General features: G+C 32.2%; 1 protein-coding gene across 2 annotated transcripts; it reads left to right on the top strand.

The window, feature by feature from the left end:
- Positions 1–1,567: 1,567 nt before the first annotated feature.
- On the top strand, positions 1,568–19,700 carry LOC134693183 (phospholipid scramblase 1-like). Of its 2 annotated transcripts, XM_063553900.1 has the most exons (11): positions 1,568–1,835; positions 5,261–5,309; positions 8,542–8,583; positions 10,972–11,094; positions 11,493–11,576; positions 12,598–12,674; positions 13,006–13,136; positions 16,372–16,492; positions 17,200–17,305; positions 17,886–17,941; positions 18,514–19,700. In XM_063553900.1, the coding sequence occupies exons 2-11, from the start codon at positions 5,282–5,284 to the stop codon at positions 18,553–18,555; spliced, it is 810 nt and encodes a 269-aa protein (XP_063409970.1). In that variant the 5' UTR covers positions 1,568–1,835; positions 5,261–5,281; the 3' UTR covers positions 18,556–19,700. The 2 variants fall into 2 exon arrangements, with proteins under 2 accessions (XP_063409970.1, XP_063409971.1); XM_063553901.1 differs by lacking the exon at positions 8,542–8,583.

Below are 19,700 nucleotides of genomic sequence, written 5' to 3'. Positions count from 1 at the left end.
AACTAAAAATATTGTCCTCGTTTTCGTGGTTCAGTGACTACTTAAAAAAAGTTCAGATGCTATTTTTTCTCTAATTATGAGTAAGGAATTTTTATATTTTGTATGTGCATACCTTACAGGTCATCCTGTCCCTAGTTAAGTTTTAAACATGTTTATTTGTGGTGGATTGGGAAACGACTTTTGCAACTTTTAGGTTAGTTTTTTGGTGGTCAAATCCATATCTCAGATACTATAAGCAATAGGCCTAGTATATTCGGTGTATGGAAGGACTATAAGGTGTACAGGTCCAACTGGCAGGTGTCATCTGACCCTGACTCATGTTCATGGTTCAATAGATATAGGAAGATGTGGTGTGAGTGCCAATGAGACAACTCTCCATCCAAATAAAAATTAAAAAATTAAACCATTATAGGTTAAAGTACGGCCTTCAACATGGTTAAAGATAAGTTTTTGTGTTTTTGTCTGTTTTTCTTATACTGTGTGGATATGCGGGTTGTACACGTACTGTACGCAACCATTTGTGAGAATAAGATGCTAAATATAATCATCATGTAGAGAGAGTGCCACACTTTCTGCAATTAAAGAATCCTTGTATCAATTCTTTGGGTGTTCCTTTTGTGGCCTGTTGGCAGTGTTGCCAGCAGCATTTATGTGACCCTCATCGTTACAGTGGCAGTCCAGATATTCCCAATCTCTATTACAGGACTTGACTACAATATTGCCTGTATTGTTATTTATCTGTTCTCATCCCGAACAAACATGAAATATTTGCCACTGGAAGTTAAAAGTAAATAACAATCAGTGTATCATTAATTCGTATTTACGTTTGAATAGTAACATGAAAAACTTCTAAAGTCGATAAACAGCTTTTTGTCAATTTGTTTCACCTTTTTGTTTGTTTTGTTATAGCCATTGAATATGGGACGATGAGAACTTGGATCTACTGTTTTAATCAGACTGACCTTAGATTACATGTATCATACTGTAACACAAAGTTAATTTAGTTAACAATGGTAAAAGGTTCATCATACCAAATGATAAAAACTGGCTGTATAATTTACAACTTAAAAACTGCTCTGAGTACAGACTGATCTGTGCATTTGGAAAACTTTTAAGGCCTGCTGCCATCCGCTAGATATATACATTTGAATGTATTTTGTTTTAAAATTTTCTGAAACACAAAATGCATTTAAATTTTATAAACTCGACAAGTGGCTATAGCTGTCAGGCCTTACAAGTTTTCAATCGCACAGGTCAGTCTCTTCTCGGAGTAGTTTTTGATGTGCAGATTTGTTCATTTGTTATGATGAACCTTAAAAGATCTTTTAAAAATGTCGGCGAGCCTTGATCACTGTATGAAAGTTTCTCCATACATGATTTTTCAATTATAGTAATATTTGGATGTGTTTGCAATCTTGGACGTGATATATTAAAGCATCATATATAGTATGACCAAGCTATACAATCTATAAATTGACCTCACCAATCAGACCGATCGATTGGTCTTGTGACTTATTTCAAAATACCTGTCATGTGCTTTTATTTGTAAATAACAATACATACACAAATTAACTCGCTTAATAATTTAAATACCCTTTGTGATCTATTTTTAAACGTACAGAGTTTTTCAACCCGAGGATCCTTGTACTTACGTATATATGATAGATTTCAGAGGTTACATTGCTAAGATCTTTAAAAATGTATTTCACATGACGTACTGATCGCTATTACGAAATTGGATAAATTGAAACTGACCTAAATAGTATATTCTACCTGTTCAAACAAACATTTTAACAGGTACATTCAGTCTCAGAAGATCTGTAAGCAATTTCCAGGTAAGACGTCTACTTTCATCTTAAACTATTTGATATTAAATTGAATGAATATTTCAAAAAATATAATTTTTTTTGTTACTCCAATTAAAATTCAATGATAAATACATTGCAATATTGGTCTTTTATATATCATTACACAGTGCAAAGGGGTTTGTTACAATTTACAGGTGGTTAATATCCATACTAGCCCCGAAAAATATGGATAGTTAACATGGTTAAGTTGTAAAATATTTTTTCTGGGATCGTTTGGATAGTAAACCCGGCAAATTGTAACAAACCCTGCGGTCAGTGTTAAACACATATGTCATCAGTATTTATATAAAAGTATTTATGTGTACTAACTTGAACATGTTGATTGTGTATTAAATAAAGTAACTGTTGTATATTTTGTTGAATACAATATTTTCCATAAACATGGTTGAAAAATGAAACTCGAGATATTTCTCTAGTTACACATTTCCTAGAGCGCTTTTCCTTGGTAGGTTAAAGTTAGTTTTGATAGAGAGAAGATATTCGTTGAATTTTTCTTTGAGACAAAATCGATCATTAATATTATTTGTTAAAACGAATACATATATATACATAAGATTCAAGTACACTAATCATTGTAAAGATAAAGAGATTAACAGATTAACGGGTTAATAACATAGTTCATCAACGTATTACAACCTATTTAATATATATATTTAAACAAGGGTGAATGAATTATTAGTTGTGTGGCGGAAAATATTGCAAGCAATTTTTTGTACGAACATAATTATGATAATTTGGAATGAATAGGAAACCTTAAATTCTTTAGACTAGACCCACTGGCATCCCTTTAACCATGTTAACGTTGACACTGTAGTTCAGAAAATTTCTTTCTCCAGGAAGACAAATTACATGTATTATACTCCATCAAAACTCGTTATATGTGATACTTGTTTTACACCGCCTTGACTTTTCTATCGCTATTGCAGGTAAAAAAACACCGTTATTTGACTTTGACTTTATTTTATTATATAAACATGCAAATCGACAGGTCAGACAATCGACTCAGTACTGGTATTTCAGTCATCTTAATTGTGTAAATATCAGTTTTTTCCGCTGTTTAATATACATAATATATAAATTGGCCTTAAGTTAGATTTTTACATCAATGGTTATTCACACGTGAATACAAAACGATGTGGGGGGTAAAAGCCAGTTAGACAGCAACCCAAACGACACAATAAGGAATTCATCTCGATAACAAAGTCATGTCTGACACATCATCAATAGACAAATGCCGATACCATATGTTGATGGTAATCTCTTAATCGACCCGATTTATAAAGACAACAAAAAAATACAATCAGCAACAACGACTTAGTTGCCTTATGACAACACATTAAAATCATGCCGTTTTACAAAGCCTACCAAACTTCTGCAATCAGCAACAACTGTTTTGAATGACAAAATGTTTGAATCGCACAGTCTTACAAATACAGCTTCATACCAGGGTCCTGGCGGAAGACACTGCATGCATCTTGTTAAGTCCTAAAAGAAATGTGAATTCACTAATTTATTTTAGGACTTAACAAGATCTTTACATCTCCGTCAATGAAATTAAAAGCAAATGCATTTTAGAAAGCACTTACTACCACAGATTCAAGTTTGGAAACAGTTATCAACTATAATATTGTACTTTATTAAAGTCCTACCACTTATTACAGATAAAATATATACAGCATAGTTAAACACAACTTAACAAGAAGAGTTATGAGGGACTATAAAACAATCTTCATCAATATATATAACAGTTATAAGGCATCTATCATGAGTATAAAATACATGGTCCGAGTACACAGTTATTTCGTAGTGCATTTCTTTTAGACAATAAATTAAAATTAAAAAAATCCCACCTGCGCTTTCTCAATAATATTTTTACAGTGTGTTGTACTACTTTTGGGACAAATTATATCAAAATTATAGAAAACTTCATCAGCTCTAACTCAAAATATGGACAATTTTATGTTAAGGGGGTCTTGAAATCTTTTGACAGCTTCCGAAGTGCTAATTTTTTACCTTTTTCAGCTGGGCCTAATCACTACTTTACATTAATATTTATGACCCAAATTTTTTTACAGTGTCATTTCACCCCCCAACTTGCTATATGAGGCATAAAACATGGAGAAATAAATTTGGAAGGGGTATAACAAAAATTGACAAGTAACACACTGTCCACACTAAGGACTATATTCGTGCTTTAAAATTTCATTGCTGATTTTGGCAGTTTAAAACAACTTATTTTATTTGTAAAAAGAAATACCCATTGATTATAATATTATTGGGTTATTGCATGAATATTGGGGAATATTGTCCCGAGTAGAATTTTATATTGCACGAGCTTGCAAGTGCAATATATGTTCTACGAGGGACAAAATTCCCCAATATTCACGCAATAACCCTTTTATTGTACTGCAATATAATATTTGAATGCAAAAATTGGTTTAAACTAAGATTTTGTCGTTGATAACGTCATGAATTTTGAAGATTTATTGCACTAGTGCAATATTATCAGATTATCATATACTTAGACTAAATAACATATGATTTTTACCGTATGATAATAGCATTAAATTAAAGTATTTTCCATATTTTTCGAATTGGTGCTTAGCGGGCTGATATGAAAAGTTTATCACATGCTTTGATTGTTATCACATGCCTTTCCGTAACGTTATCACATGGCGTTCCGGTGATAGTCGGCAAATTCCGGAAAATACACCTCAATGCTATGTTTTCAGTGAAAAACATTACAAAGTAGTGTACAAAACAATTATTTGAATACTGAAATGTGTATTGTGTAAAATAATTAAATTTAATTAAATTAAAAAAAACAAAAAAAAACAACATTTTTTATAGTTTTTCTGAAACATGATTTAGAAAGTTACTTTAAAAAAGTTTACTTTTCCATACAATGTTCATTATGTATATTGTTGAATTATTTTTTTGTCGATTCGCCCATATAAAAATATGGTTTTTTTTCTCTGTTGTGGAATATGATAGAAATATTTCATATTGAATGTATCAAATTTTGCCGGGGTCCGACGTCCGTGAACTTTTTACTCTTTCAACTTCTTTTCGGGAACCACGTAAAAGGATCAATATATGAATCTGTTATTTTTCTCTACTGTTGAAGCATATGATAAAAAGATCATAACATGTCATTTTTCATATCGCATGTATTATCAGCCCTCGGTCAATATTAGCCCTCGAGCCATGCGGCTAATAATAGAGTTTATTGCACTCTAACTTTTTATTACTTTCTGAGGGAAATATTATAATGCTATACAATAACATAAAATACCTTTAATAAAAACATATTCAGGGGGGGGGGGGGGAAATATCAGTACAGAAAATAAAATTTTATAATATTGTAAACAATTATCTTTTCTTATTTTCAGAACTAAATTTAAAAAACAAAGATGTCTAGCGCAGTAACCTCACAGCCTGGTAAGTAACACACATTTAAACACAAATACAAACGCGAAGAACTTTCAATTAAGATCCCAATTAAACCAAACCCAGCATGCAAGTACTAAAATTAAAATTAAACCAAAATCGAACATGCGAGTACAATTATTTTCTCTAGAGCAACCATTTTGACATTTATGCAAATGATTTAAATTTTGTTTGCATTTACGAAACATACGTATCCGTACAGGCATGTGTTTAATAAAGAAAAGTTAATTTTAAAGCAGCATGTATACGTTATGGCAGTGTCAAGAAAAGAAAAGAAAAGAATAGGCTATTGTCGTATCGATGCGTTATGGTCCATGTATTATATAGACGAGTACAAAAGCAATACATTAAATAATAAAACAGATTTGATTAAACAAGATAATTGTATATTTCAACAATGTAAATTCCAATAAATATTCGTCGATCAGCTTTACTGTGTGATCTTTTAAATAGATTAAAACGAGCTGAAAGATTTTATAAGTAGAGGCTCTAAACAGCCTGTGTCTCTCATCTTGGTCTTTTTGCATATTAAACAAATTAGGACACATAACAAAATTGTGTTTTGGTGTTGGTGATATGTTTGTAGATCTTTCTTTACTGGACATTCTTGCTGCTTACAATTATCTATAATTTATTTGCCCCAGAAGTGACAGTTGAAAATAATTTGTAAAAATTTACAAAAATTTACAAAACCTTTTTAAAATTGTTTAAAATTGACTGTTTATAAAACAAGTCCTCAAGGGGTCTATAATGATTGACCTTTTTGGCCATGTTGACTTATTTTTAGTTTTTACTTTGCTGTACATTATTGCTATTTACAGTTTATCTCTATCTATAATTATATTCATTATTAAACCAAAAGCTGCATTTTTTTTTTTAAATTACCAATTCAGGGTCAGCAACCCAACAAAAATTGTCCGATTGGTCTGAAATTGCAGGGCAGATAGATCTTGACTTAATGAACAATTCCACCTACAGTAGATTTGCTCTAAATGCTTTGATTTCAGAGATATGAACCAAAAACTGCATTTTACCCTCAATATGATTTTAGCCATGTCGGACACATTTTGAAAACTTGATACCCTAGTGATGACTTTGGCCAAGTTTGGTTAAATTTGGTCAAGTAGTTTCAGAGGAGAAGATTTTTTTAAAAGATTACTAAAATTTTAGAAAAATTTATTATAAAGGGTAATGACTCCTTAAGGGGTCAACTGACAATTTTGGTCATGGTGACTTATTTGTAGATCTTACTTTGCTAAACACTATTGCTGATTACAGTTTATCTCTTTATATATTATTATATTCAATATAATAACAAAAAACTGCAAAATTTTCTTAAAATTACTAATTACAGGTTGTCTGATTTGTCTGAACATCAGAGGGTAGATAGATCTTTACCCATTAATCAATTTTACCCCATGTCAGATTTGCTCTAAATGCTTAGGTTTACCCCTATGTTCTATTATTAGCCATGGTGGCCATCTTGGTTATTTGGACGGGTCCGCGGCCACATTTTTTTTTAACTAGAAACCATAGTGATGATTTTGTCCAAGGTTGGTTAAATTTGGCCAGGTAGTTTCAGAGGAGAAGATTTTTGTAAAAGTTAACGACGACGGACGCCAAGTGATGAGAAAATTTCACTTGGCCCTTTGGGCTAGGTGAGCTAAAAATCACAGCCGGATTGAGAAGGTTTTTACCTTTTTTACCCCCCCCCCCCCCCTTATTTCTGTGGAGAAAACTTAATTCTGTGGGGAAATCACTGAAGCTTGAGCGGGGCCCCTCTTGTGAAAATTTCTGGATCCGCCACTGAGTATTCCCGTACAATACATGTGCCTTCATGATATATATAGGTTCAAAAATTGTGTCATACTTTACAAACATATTTGCAACATAATTTGGGACCTTTTATAGCCGACTATGGTGGTATGAGTGTCGTAAAATGACCTTTGATGCTTTTGTAATTTGTGTGAATAGTAACTGTTGTTTCACTCACAAGCTTCCAAAATCTCCGGCATTTTATATTATTGCTTTTTATCGAAATTACATTAAAAAAAATCAACAGCCTTGTTTAGATCTACCGACTGCACGCCTCATTACACACAAAACTCATTATCTATCTTCGAACATAACAAAAAAACCTGTTGGTGACTCTCTGCTGTTGTTTTTTCTATGGTCGGGTTGTCTCTTTGACACATTCCCCATTTCCATTCTCAATTTTAGGTATATATTATTTATTGATTACTTGAGCCAGACGTTAGCTCAGAAATGTGTTTGTATATAGTTAATAAATTTTTAACTTATAACACATGCACATGTTAAGAATACCAAGCTTAAACTACACCTTGATCAAACACAATGCTGTGGTCATCTGTTTAGGAGTTTTACTACAAGGACCGATAACGTGTACACAACATACAATGGCTTTTTATGAGGGGGGAGCAATAGGGGGTCCGTTAACATGTTAATAACACCTCGTTTTGGCAAAAACAGTTAACAAAAATGCAAAAAAGCTGATAACAGTTAACAAAGTGGGTTGAAAACAGTTAACAGCTTTAATTTATCTCAGATAACAGTTAACAACACCTTGAAAAGGGCCAAAACAGGTTAACATAAAAAGGTATTGCCCCCCATTTATGTTTCTTTAACATTATCGTGTTGCTATAACCGGAATATCAACATTCCTGAATGTATGTTTCCACCCAGTCTTTGCTAGATTATAGTATATTGACTCTTCCCAGGCCAGGTCATCGACTTTAATAGTTATGTTTAGTACACGTAAGAAGCCATTCTGAACATTGGTAATAAAGGCAATTTAGTGAATGTAGTGTTTTTCAATTTGATATGATTTATTAAGTTTTTCATGAACAAAGCCTGGTATAAACTTTTAAAGTATCCCATGAAAGATACAAAAAGAAGCAACCCAAAGACCACAGTCGTCAAATCATAACACAGACAGCATAAGGACAAGGCTTACACTTATAGATTATAAAACGGCCGCTCAAGTTAGAAGGTCATGAGAGTTTATATACATTTATTTGTTTGCTCCCTATTGACATACGATATATAATATTCACCTCACATTGTGAGGTATACTATGAGGTACACACAAACACAAAAAGACTCATAGAAAAATATTGTAGATACCAAACTATACGTTCTTATTTTAAAAAAGAAAAGAAATATAATATTTTTTAATACATCAAACTACATATACATTGACTAGTCCTAGGAGGGGCCAGATTTGCTGGATATTCCTCTACTGTAGGTGAGTTATAACTGTCAGTTTTATTACCTGGTCCAACTTATGCAGGAAAAAAGTTAGCTTTTGATGATCCTTTCCTCAATACATACATTAAAGCACAGCATTGTATATGTTTTATACGCTTTGATAAGGTTTATATCCATAACAGGAAATATTTAAATTAGATACACAACAATTGAATTTATATTCATTCAGTGGCAGATTTTAATGCCTTTTAGCTTATTTTCCTGTTTTAACAAAACAAAACCCGGATACCTTAATATACTGAACAACTAATTCAGCAATGTGATGAATGTTAATGGAATGTCAAGGTGTAAGAATGTAATCCATAATAAGTATTTAGGATTCCGTATAGAAACAAACTAAAACAAAAGAAAGCTCTATAAATATTTAAACAATTTATAATAGTAAAAACTATTGCCGGAATCATTTGAAGATCAATTAATGTTTATTTTTTTGTGGAAAATGTAGACGTTGAATGCACAGAATCACTTTTACCCACAACATATTCCATTCCATTCAACCACTGCGCATTATTCCTTTCTGATCAACACCTACCCCTATTATGTTTTAATCAAACACTTGACTGTTAGTGAGAATGCGCCAACGAATATTTTGTAGCTGATTACATTTGAAACACGTGCACACTTTTGGTTTACAAAAGAATAAGAATCCGATATAGTCATAAACCACCGATTTAACTAAATCAAATCCAGATTACAAACCAAACCTGAAAGAAACACATCAACTATAAAAGGAAACAAAACGGAACAACAGAAACACTAAACTTCTATAAAAAACATCAACATACATAAGATCACATAAGAATTTAACCGACTCTGTGATAACAACTTCCATATTCCTGACTTGATACAGGATATTTTAGTTACACTTGAGACCTTAGATTTATCACAAATACTGTAAACCAACTTATTTTCGCGGATACTTGATTTCGCGTTTTACCTTGTCTTGACCACTTCGCGGCTATTTAATTTCGTGATTATCTAATTTACTTGATAAAAGTTTATTAAGGAAAGATGAAAGATTAACATATTCGCGACGATTTATATTCGCGTTATTTTTCTACTCGCGAAAGTCGCGAAAATAAATCGCTCGCGGAAATAAGTTGGTTTGAGGAATTTAAAATTTAAAATATTTCGATTTTTTTTTATTTTGTCGTATATAATTTTACATTCACATGATCATAGGGGTTATATATAAAAATAAAAGCCCAGACATTCCGACTTAGATGGGGACGAAGAAGGCATGCATACGCCCGTCCCTTTTGATCGAATATTTTTTTCTTTATATCGTATCGATATAAACGTCCCCTTTTTTCGGAACCATGGGTCCTCACTTTGGATGAACACAAGACGCGAATATTTTGCTAATTGCTGTAGCAATGCACTGTGTAGCATATCGAATTTGAAAAGTAAACATTGAATTGTTCTTATATATATTGGCATCTTCCCTACCTACACTTAGCCACGCCGCACCGTTATCACAAAAAAGACTTGTCGAAGAAAAAAATAATAGTAGTCAAGCGTTATATGTTCATAATTACTATAATGCAATAAACATGCTATGTCTGTCAGAATGAATAAGAACTTTTCCACTTTGAACAGCATTTTTAAATTGTTGCTGTCGAAACAATATAAAATGATTATATATATATAGACTGAGAAGCCGATCTCAAGTTGATTTCATCACTATATTGTAAGTTGAAGCTGAGTTCGTGTTGAAATAAATCTATCGTTTATCTTTTTAAGCCGTAAACTCTATATTTTGTTGTCAGTTTTCTGTTACGAACATAATTAATAAAGGTTTATATATCTGTATGCATGCAATATTTAGTTTCAGCGCCTTTAACTTTCAACATGCGCCTTATTGTCTGCATCATTTTATTAAGATTAGTTCGTCTCGTGGGGTTATTGCCGGGGGTTTCACCAAAAAGTATGGTATAATTTACGAAACACCATAAAAGTTACCAGGATTATGAATTAATACGCCAGACGCGCGTTTCGTCTACATAAGACTCATCAGTGACGCTCAGATCAAAACAGTTAAAAAGCCAAACAAATACAAAGTTGAAGAGCATCGAGGACCCAAAATTTCAAAAAAGTTGTGCCAAATACGTCTAAGGTAATCTACTCCTGGGCGTAAGAAAATTCTTAGATTTTCGAAAAATTCAAAGTTTTGTAAACAGAAAATTTAAAACTTTTTCACTATTTAAAACATAAAACTATCAAAAAGATACGAAAAATCTATAACTTAGCGTACATTACCAATTTGTACTTTGACTTGACCTTTAATTAAATTTATATTCTAACTTTCAATATTGTATTCATATTAAATAGAATGAACCCATATGGCTATACAATTTAATTTCAGGGAAAGAAAAAAGTGGGTTTAGCAGCTCTGGCGCTGCCCCTCCCATGGGATGTCCACCTGGACTTGAATATTTGGCTCAGATGGACGAAGTTTATCTCAATCAGAAAGTTGATTTGTTAGAAAGTAAGTTAAAATATACATTGAGTGACATTGAGTGGTACATATATACAATTATTTGTTTCGTTTATTTGTTTTTAAATGTAATATGTACATGATGTATATAAGCTAACTTTTATATCTTAATAAAAATGTAGATATGGTTTCAAGCATGGGTTGATAACGATAAGAGGAAGATATGATGCACTATTAAATATGTCTTTCTAACACTTTATGTTAGTAAATAAATGTGTATTTAAAATGTTACCTTGTAGAAAGGATAGGGATTTTTATGGGGTTAGCGGGTTAGGGGAGGGCGTAATGAATATAATATGTGGTTTCAATTTAAAGGATGCATTCCGATAAATTCTTCAATTCTTTCAGTTCTACTGAATACTTTTCAACTTTACATTATTTATTCACAGTTTTGACAAACACGGCTTTAGAAGTACCAAACAGATACAGTGTTGAGAATGCTAGCGGACAGAGAGCTTATTTTGCACAAGAAGGTATGAATAATATTCTACAACAATGATCAGTTCGGGAAAAATTGATGTGTTTTATAAAGGTTCACTCTAAACAAGTTGTTCGAACAAACAACGTCTTAGTCGTTTCGTGGCAATATACTCGCATTATGACCAGAGCTAGAAGATCCTAGAATACAAACTGGGTTCAAGGCGCGGTGGAGTAAACACCAAAAATAGACTTGGAAATTGGCATTTTTTCTGCTGCAATTTTGCTACAGTAAGACGTGTCTTTGCTAGAAAGACACGTAAGATGTTGAACTGTTAACAAAACCCAGTAATATGTTTTCGTCTTGTAAAATCAGGGTCCGTATCAATAATCATAGGCGTTGATTGACATGTTTCTGGTCTCATGTTAGTATGTTGGCCTTGGGAGAGCTACTAAAGTCTTACAACACTAATTGAGCTCTAATTAAATACGGTCGTGTCATTATCAAAAACAGACCGGAAAGTTTCTAATTGTTGTCTCTGTCTTGCAAAGGTGACGTGTGTGACTAGAGAGACATGGCATCCTGTATATTAGCCCATGAAAAGGTTCGTTCATATCGACATGTTCATGTCCCTTATACGCAAGTTATCATGGTTGCCACTTCGCTTTATGTAGCTATTCATCATAATTATAAATGTACACAACATATACTCAACTTAACAAATATTACATGTGTAGCGTTTATAAACATTTACACATGATGTAGAAGAAATGCTCTTGATAATATGACTACTAGTATACATCTATAACACATAAAAATCACGACATTTGTATTTAAACGGCTCTAGACAATAAAATCATACATTTCACAAAAGATGATATCTCAATTATTTTACTGCAACAATCCAGCGTGTTGCATGAACTTCAATGTAATATGTTCTGTGTGATGTTTTGTTTTGTGTGAATTTGAATGTCGAGTGGTCTGTTCATATGCCGTCAATCATTCTTTCACTGATATTTGATTTACCGTTGGTACATGTATCTTCTTTCCAGTAAGATCTAAATCCTATTTTTCAGAATCTGAATGTTGTAACAGAATATGTTGTGGACCAAACCGAGGATTTCAAATGCACATAACAATGAACGACGGCAAGGTAAGGAATATACTAGTAATAGTTGACACAGCGAAACTTGTATAAATTGAATCATAACCACTATAGCCTCGTTGTTTCCTGTAACATGAAATTGTCACAAGTTCCAAAATGTTTTTTTCCTCTTACATCTGATATATACAGCGTGGTTCTTATACGCAAATATTTGCAATCTTTTTTTGAAGCAAAATTAGTTAAAAATGACAGAAGTTCTCATATATAAACAATCTCAATAGAATGTTTTTTAAATTTATATTTATCTGTATAATGCACAACTTATTTTATCAATTATGTTGTTTTCTAATTAACTAAATAGTGGAACTTTTCTTCACAGGAAGTAATTAAATGTGAGAGAGAATTTAAATGTTGTGCAGGGTGTTGTTGGTGTGCAAATGGTGATCATTGTGGATGGGAAATGACCGTCGAAGCTCCACCTGGCAATCTGATTGGATATATTAGACAGAAGTAAGTTTAAATCCCGACTGTTTTATCAACAGAATTTCACAATGGTATTTTAATAACTATATGTGTTTAACCATCCTTTGATAAACGTTTTTTTTGTTAGACTATGAAAGTTTAACATTGAAATATTCAATATTATACTTCCATGGTTAGACTAAAAAATTCCTTGTTACACTCAGAATAAGTAGGATAAATCTAAGTTTGAAAAGTCACTAGGTATATTTTCGGCTCATGTTTGAATCCTATATGTAAGTTGAGATCGATCGAAAATGATATCAAGTGCTAATTGCTTCAACATCATTGCCATTAAAGCGGGAGGTTTGTCATGCCATAAACCAAGTTCAACCCACCATTTTTTTTCTTAAAATGTCCTGTACCAAGTCAGGACAATGGCCATTGTTATATTATAGTTCTTCCTGTGTGTGCTACATTTTCATGTTGTGCTTCTGTTGTGTCGTAGTTCTCCTCTTATGTATGATGTGTTTCCCTTCGTTTTTAAGCTCACCTGGCCCGAAGGGCCAAGTAAGATTTTCCCATCACTTTGCGTCCGGCGTCCGGCGTCGTCCGTCGTCCGTCGTCGTTGTTAACTTTTACAAAAATCTTCTCCTCTGAAACTACTGGGCCAAATCAAACCAAACTTGGCCACAATCATCATTGGGGTATCTAGTTCAAAAAATGTGTGGCGTGACCCGGTCAACTAACCAAGATGGCCGCCAGGGCTAAAAATAGAACATAGGGGTAAAATGCAGTTTTTGGCTTATAACTCAAAAACCAAAGCATTTAGAGCAAATCTGACACGAGGTAAATATGTTTATCAGGTCAAGATCTATCTGCCCTGAAATTTTCAGATGAATCGGTCAATCGGTTGTTGGGTTGCTGCCCCTGAATTGGTAATTTTAAGGAAATTTTGCTGTTTTTGGTTTTTTATCTTGAATATTATTATAGATAGAGATAAACTGTAAACAGCAATAATGTTCAGCAAAGTAAGATCTACAAATAAGTCAACATGACCAAAATGGTCAGTTGACCCGTTTAGGAGTTATTGCCCTTTATAGTAAATTTTTAACCATTTTTCGTAAATTAAAGTAATCTTTTACAAAAATCTTCTCCTCTGAAACTACTGGGCCAAGTTAATCCAAACTTGGCCACAATCATCTTTGGGGTTTCTAGTTTTAAAAATGTGTGGCGTGACCTGGTCAACCAACCAAGATGGCCGCCACGGCTAAAAATAGAACATAGGGGTAAAATGCAGTTTTTGGCTTATAACTCAAAAACCAAAACCTTTTGAGGGAATTTGACAGAGATAAAAATGTTTATCAGGTCAAGATCTATCTGCCCTGAAATTTTCAGATGAATCAGTCAATTGGTTGTTGGGTTGCTGCTCCTGAATTGGTAATTTTAAGGAAATTTTGCTGTTTTTGGTTTTTATCTTGAATATTATTATAGATAGAGATAAACTGTGAACAGCAATAATGTTCAACAAAGTATTATCTACAAATAAGTCAACATGACCAAAATGGTCAGTTGACCCGTTTAGGAGTTATTGCCCTTTATAGTCAATTTTTAACCATTTTTTCGTAAATCTTAGTTATCTTTACAAAAATCTTCTCCTCTGAAACTACTGGGCCAAATTAATCCAAACTTGGCAACAATCATCTTTGGGGTATCTAGTTTAAAAAATGTGTGGCGTGACCAGGTCAACCAACCAAGATGGCCACAAAGGCTAAAAATAGAACATAGGGGTAAAATGCAGTTTTTGGCTTATAACTCAAAACCAAAGCATTTAGAGCAATCTGACTTGGGGTGAATTTGTTTATCAGATCAATATCTATCTGCCCTGTAATTGGAAGATGAATCTGACAACCTGTTGTTGGGTTGCTGCCCGTGAATTGGTAATTTTAAGGAAATTTTGCTGTTTTTGGTTATTATCTTGAATATTATTATAGATAAAGATAAACTGTAAACAGCAATAATGTTCAGCAAAGTAGGATCTATAAATAGGTCAACCTGACCGAAATGGTCAATTGACCCCCTAAGGAGTTATTGTCCTTTATAGTCAATTTTTAACAATTTTCATAAAATTTGTAAATTTTTAATTAACATTTCCACTGATACTACTGGGCCAATTTCATTATAGATAGAGATAATTGTAAGCAGCAAGACTGTTTAGTAAAGTAAGATTTAAAAACACATCACCATCAACAAAACACAATTTTGTCATGAATTCATCTGCTTCCTTATATTATTTAATATTCACATATACCAAGGTGAGCGACACAGGCTCTTTAGAGCCTCTAGTTTTTTGTAACCAACATTTGTTTTTCTCAATCAATTTATGAATTTTGAACAGCGGTATACTACTGTTGTTTTCATTTAAATAGTTTATTAAACTTTTATACTAAGTTTTCATTTGTACAATGCAGACATTTAAATGAATTATCATTCTGTTTTATCTTCTTTATTTTCTTTTGCTTTGAATCCATTTTCCAAAGTCTTTCCTTTAGGGTTCATATGTTCAGTTTTAAGAGTAGGATAATCCATGAGTTAGTTTTTTTGGTAGATTCTGCACTTTAGAGTTCCCGATATTGTTTTTGTTCAGGATTCATATTTTGATATACGAGTAGGATTTAAACATGAGTTAGTTTCAATTTTGACGGTACTTCACTTACGAGTTCCCAATATGGTATTTGATCAAGGGTCATATGGTCATCCTGGTACCTTTGATAACTATTTACACCACTGGGTCATTGCCACTGCTGGTGGACGTTTCGTCCCCGAGGGTATCACCAGCCCAGTAGTCAACATTTCAGTGTTGACATGAATATCAATAATGTGGTCATTTTTATAAATTTTACAAAACATTGAATTTTACGAAAAACTTAGAATTTTCTTACGCCCAGGCATAGATTACCTTAGCCGTATTTGGCACAACTTTTTGGAATTTTGGATCCTCAATGCGCTTCAACTTTGTACTTGTTTGGCTTTATAAATATTTTGATATGAGCGTCACTGATGATGAGTCTTATGTAGACAAAACGCGCGTCTGGCGTACTAAATTATAATCCTGGTACCTTTGATAACTATTTAATCAAATAATTACAAAATTAATACAGTCCTGGATTATCAAATAATCAAATAATCATGAGAAGGCACGTTAATGGTAGAGCAACCTCTTTTCCTCGACAAACACCCAAACATTTGACTAACTAAGCTTATTGCATTGATCTTTGTATTTCAGTGGTTCAAAATGGAAGATGAATCTAGCACTCTACGATGCCAACCGTGTGAAGCTGTATGATATATGGAGTAAATGTTGCCCAATATTCTGTGTTTGTTGTATCGATGACATTAATTTTTATGTAAGTTTATGTACTATACGTTTCGTCCCCGAGGGTATCACCAGCCCAGTAGTCAACATTTCGGTGTTGACATGAATATCAATAAGGTAGTCATTTTTATAAATTTCCTGTTAACAAAACTTTGAATTTTTCGAAAAACTGAGGATTTTCTTATCCCAGGCATAGATTACCTTAGCCGTATTTGGCACAATCTTTTGGAATTTTGGATCTTAATGCTCTTCAACTTTGTACTTGTTTGGTTTTATAGATATTTTGATTTGAGCCTGGTACCTTTGATAACTATTGACTTGAAATACAGTAGCATTAATAAATGACGTCTTCATTAATAATAGACGTTAAGTAATGATGCTTTTGGAAACCTACTGACCCCTACGCATTCACAAAGGGTTCACAATATGATGGCGTTTAACCAAACACGATCGATGTCCCTAATATTCCTGAGGTGTGCTATTAACAATACAGTAATCGTCGTAATTGTATGATCAGCGTGAAATAATGACAGCACAACACAAATTTAAAACGAAACTTTTTAGAATACATAGAAAAGTGCTTCACGCAATTACAGATTTACACATCATATTTAAAAAGTGTTGTTTTATAGTACATATTTGCTTCTTTGTAAATAATTTCAGGTGTTGTTCACATTTTAGGATATCATCCATAATTACAGAAAATTAATTGTATAGTTGTTTTATGTACTTTTCAAGGTTCATGATGTTAAGTCAGGAAACCTATTAAGTCCAAGAATTTACAAGAAGTGGGCCGGATGGGTCAGAGAATGTTGTACCAGAGCTGATTTGTTAGTTTGTGAATGTAAGTTAAATTATGTTATCATAAGATATACATCTAAAGGTTTCACAATTTAAGAATGCAGACCTAGGTTTAGAAAAGTAACTCTTAAAATCACCGGTACGTTTGTATCGACCATGTTCATAAATATATTGTAAGCAAAGATTATTTCCAATCTGTTATAGGTAAATGCTTAAGATACATTGATGAAACGACTTTTACAAAATGCATTAATGATTTAAATAGCTATCTCACTAAAATATATAACAAATATTGAAACATGCATAATTCCTTTTAAATAATGTCAAATGAGTGATAATGTGCCACATATTTTCATGTAGAGTATAACAATACCTTTTCGGATGCAGTTTTCGTAGAAAAGTAGAAAAAAATATGTTATAGATGTTGAATTTTTGCAGATTGTTGTACTTAATTTTGTAAAAAAGATAACACGTTCACCATAGGATTTGTTTCTTATATATATTCAAAAAGAAAACAAAAGCAGTGAAACGTTGCTCACTTATAATACAATGAGATTGGTTTAATAAACGAATGGCACAATTTTGTATATTTTATGAAATAATACAATATACAATTTATTCAGTTCCAGGAATGGATGTTAAAGAAAAAGCTTTGTTTGTCTGTGCGTGCTTCATGATTGTAAGTTATTTAACAGGGAATATAAACAATTTGTATACATATGATATATTAAGATGATATAGGATACCACCATTTTTTGTCACACTTTCAAAACACTTGAATTCGCCTTACTCTATATAGTTAATACAACTATTATCCAGTTGCATGTATCACACATGAATAACAATTATCGACAAATATGATGAAGATAAATGCTTTTTGGTTTTACCTGTAATTGCTGCGTAAAAAACGACGATAAACTCCAAATACTACACGTTTATATGTGTATTTGAATAGCAGTATATTACTGTTGCCTTTATTTTAGATATGCCATAAAGAAAAAGCTCTTATTAGGTACCCTCTTGATCAACATTTAAGGAATCTGTGCTGTTATCTACGTTTTAAGATGTATAGTACGATAATATAAATTATAAATTAACAAATTGTATTTGCTGAATTTTGTTAGTACCAAATAGTTTGCTACCCAAACAAACAATCAGATAGCAATGGCAACCATCCAGTTGTAGGTTGAAAAAATAATGTTACATTATTGATTGTAAAAAACTATTTTTCTGATGTATTTTCTTTTGTAGGATGTTATGGTATTTGAACCACAGAAGAAGAACAACAAATAGACTTTATAACCAACGAATAATTGATAACTTACAAAAAACAATTACAATGTGTTTGCCTGCAATGCTATGATCAACTACAATGTGTTGTGTTCTTTTTTGAAAAAATCAAAGTATTTTTTGATGCATATTCATAATCAAGAACATAAAATTATGTTATTTATAAGAAGAGGACAAAATATGAACTTTTTGTGACGTAATGATCAGAAAAATGGTAAAAAAGTCCTAAATTTGAAACTTTTTAAAGTGTTAATGTGCGGCCAGTCATGGAAGAAATCAAAAATAATCTCAAACTCAATGCTTCATACCGGATTTCTCTCACAGAATAATACAATGTCTTACTTATGTGTGGTTCGTGGGTACCATTTGATCAACGAAAATAATGCATTACGACAACGATACATACATTGTCGTGTAATTAGTCTAATTATAACCGTATCTGTTTTTTTTTTAGTTTTATATAGACTTTTATGCATACAAGGGTTTAAGGAAAATACTGATTTCCAAAGTATATTGGAAAAAACGGAAGTACATTAAAACTGACAAAACAAAGTGCAATGAATCAACGGAACAAGTGAAAAACAATTGCCATTTCCCCGGCTTGGTACCGGCATTTTTCGGAAAAAAAATGTTCAGTTAAACCTGTTTTAGAAATGCAAGAAATGTTACATTATACTTATTAACTATTAAGCTTTTTTTCGTGTTGTTTATAAGTATAAGTAGAAAAAAATAGTGCAAGCATAAGTTTGTGTTATAAGGGTAATTATTTCTGAAACATAGTAATGGTTCATATGGTAATTGTGATTACCGGAAGATTTTCTTGTTTCATTTTCATTCAGGGGTTTGTCAAATACGAAAGGAAGAAAGCAATTCATTTTAAACTGATATGTTAATTTTAACAACTTGTGTTTGAGGTTCGTGTTGTTAATTTTAGTCCTTAATAGCAAAATATAATTTGTAGAATAATTTGAGAGTCTAACAAATTCGACAAACTTGGAATGTATAATAAGGATCAACTAAAAGATTATTTCTTGCATTATAACTGATATTATTGTATGCCATATTGTACATGCTATTATTTATTGTGTATTATTAACTACATTTATTTGACATGTGTATGTGATAAAATAAACCATTTTGAAAAGAAA

Source organism: Mytilus trossulus, chromosome 12 (genome assembly GCF_036588685.1).
Source record: "Mytilus trossulus isolate FHL-02 chromosome 12, PNRI_Mtr1.1.1.hap1, whole genome shotgun sequence".
Taxonomy (NCBI): Eukaryota; Metazoa; Mollusca; class Bivalvia; order Mytilida; family Mytilidae; genus Mytilus; species Mytilus trossulus.
The sequence above is the reverse complement of the archived record's forward strand: the minus strand, read 5'-3'. Positions and strand labels throughout refer to the sequence as shown.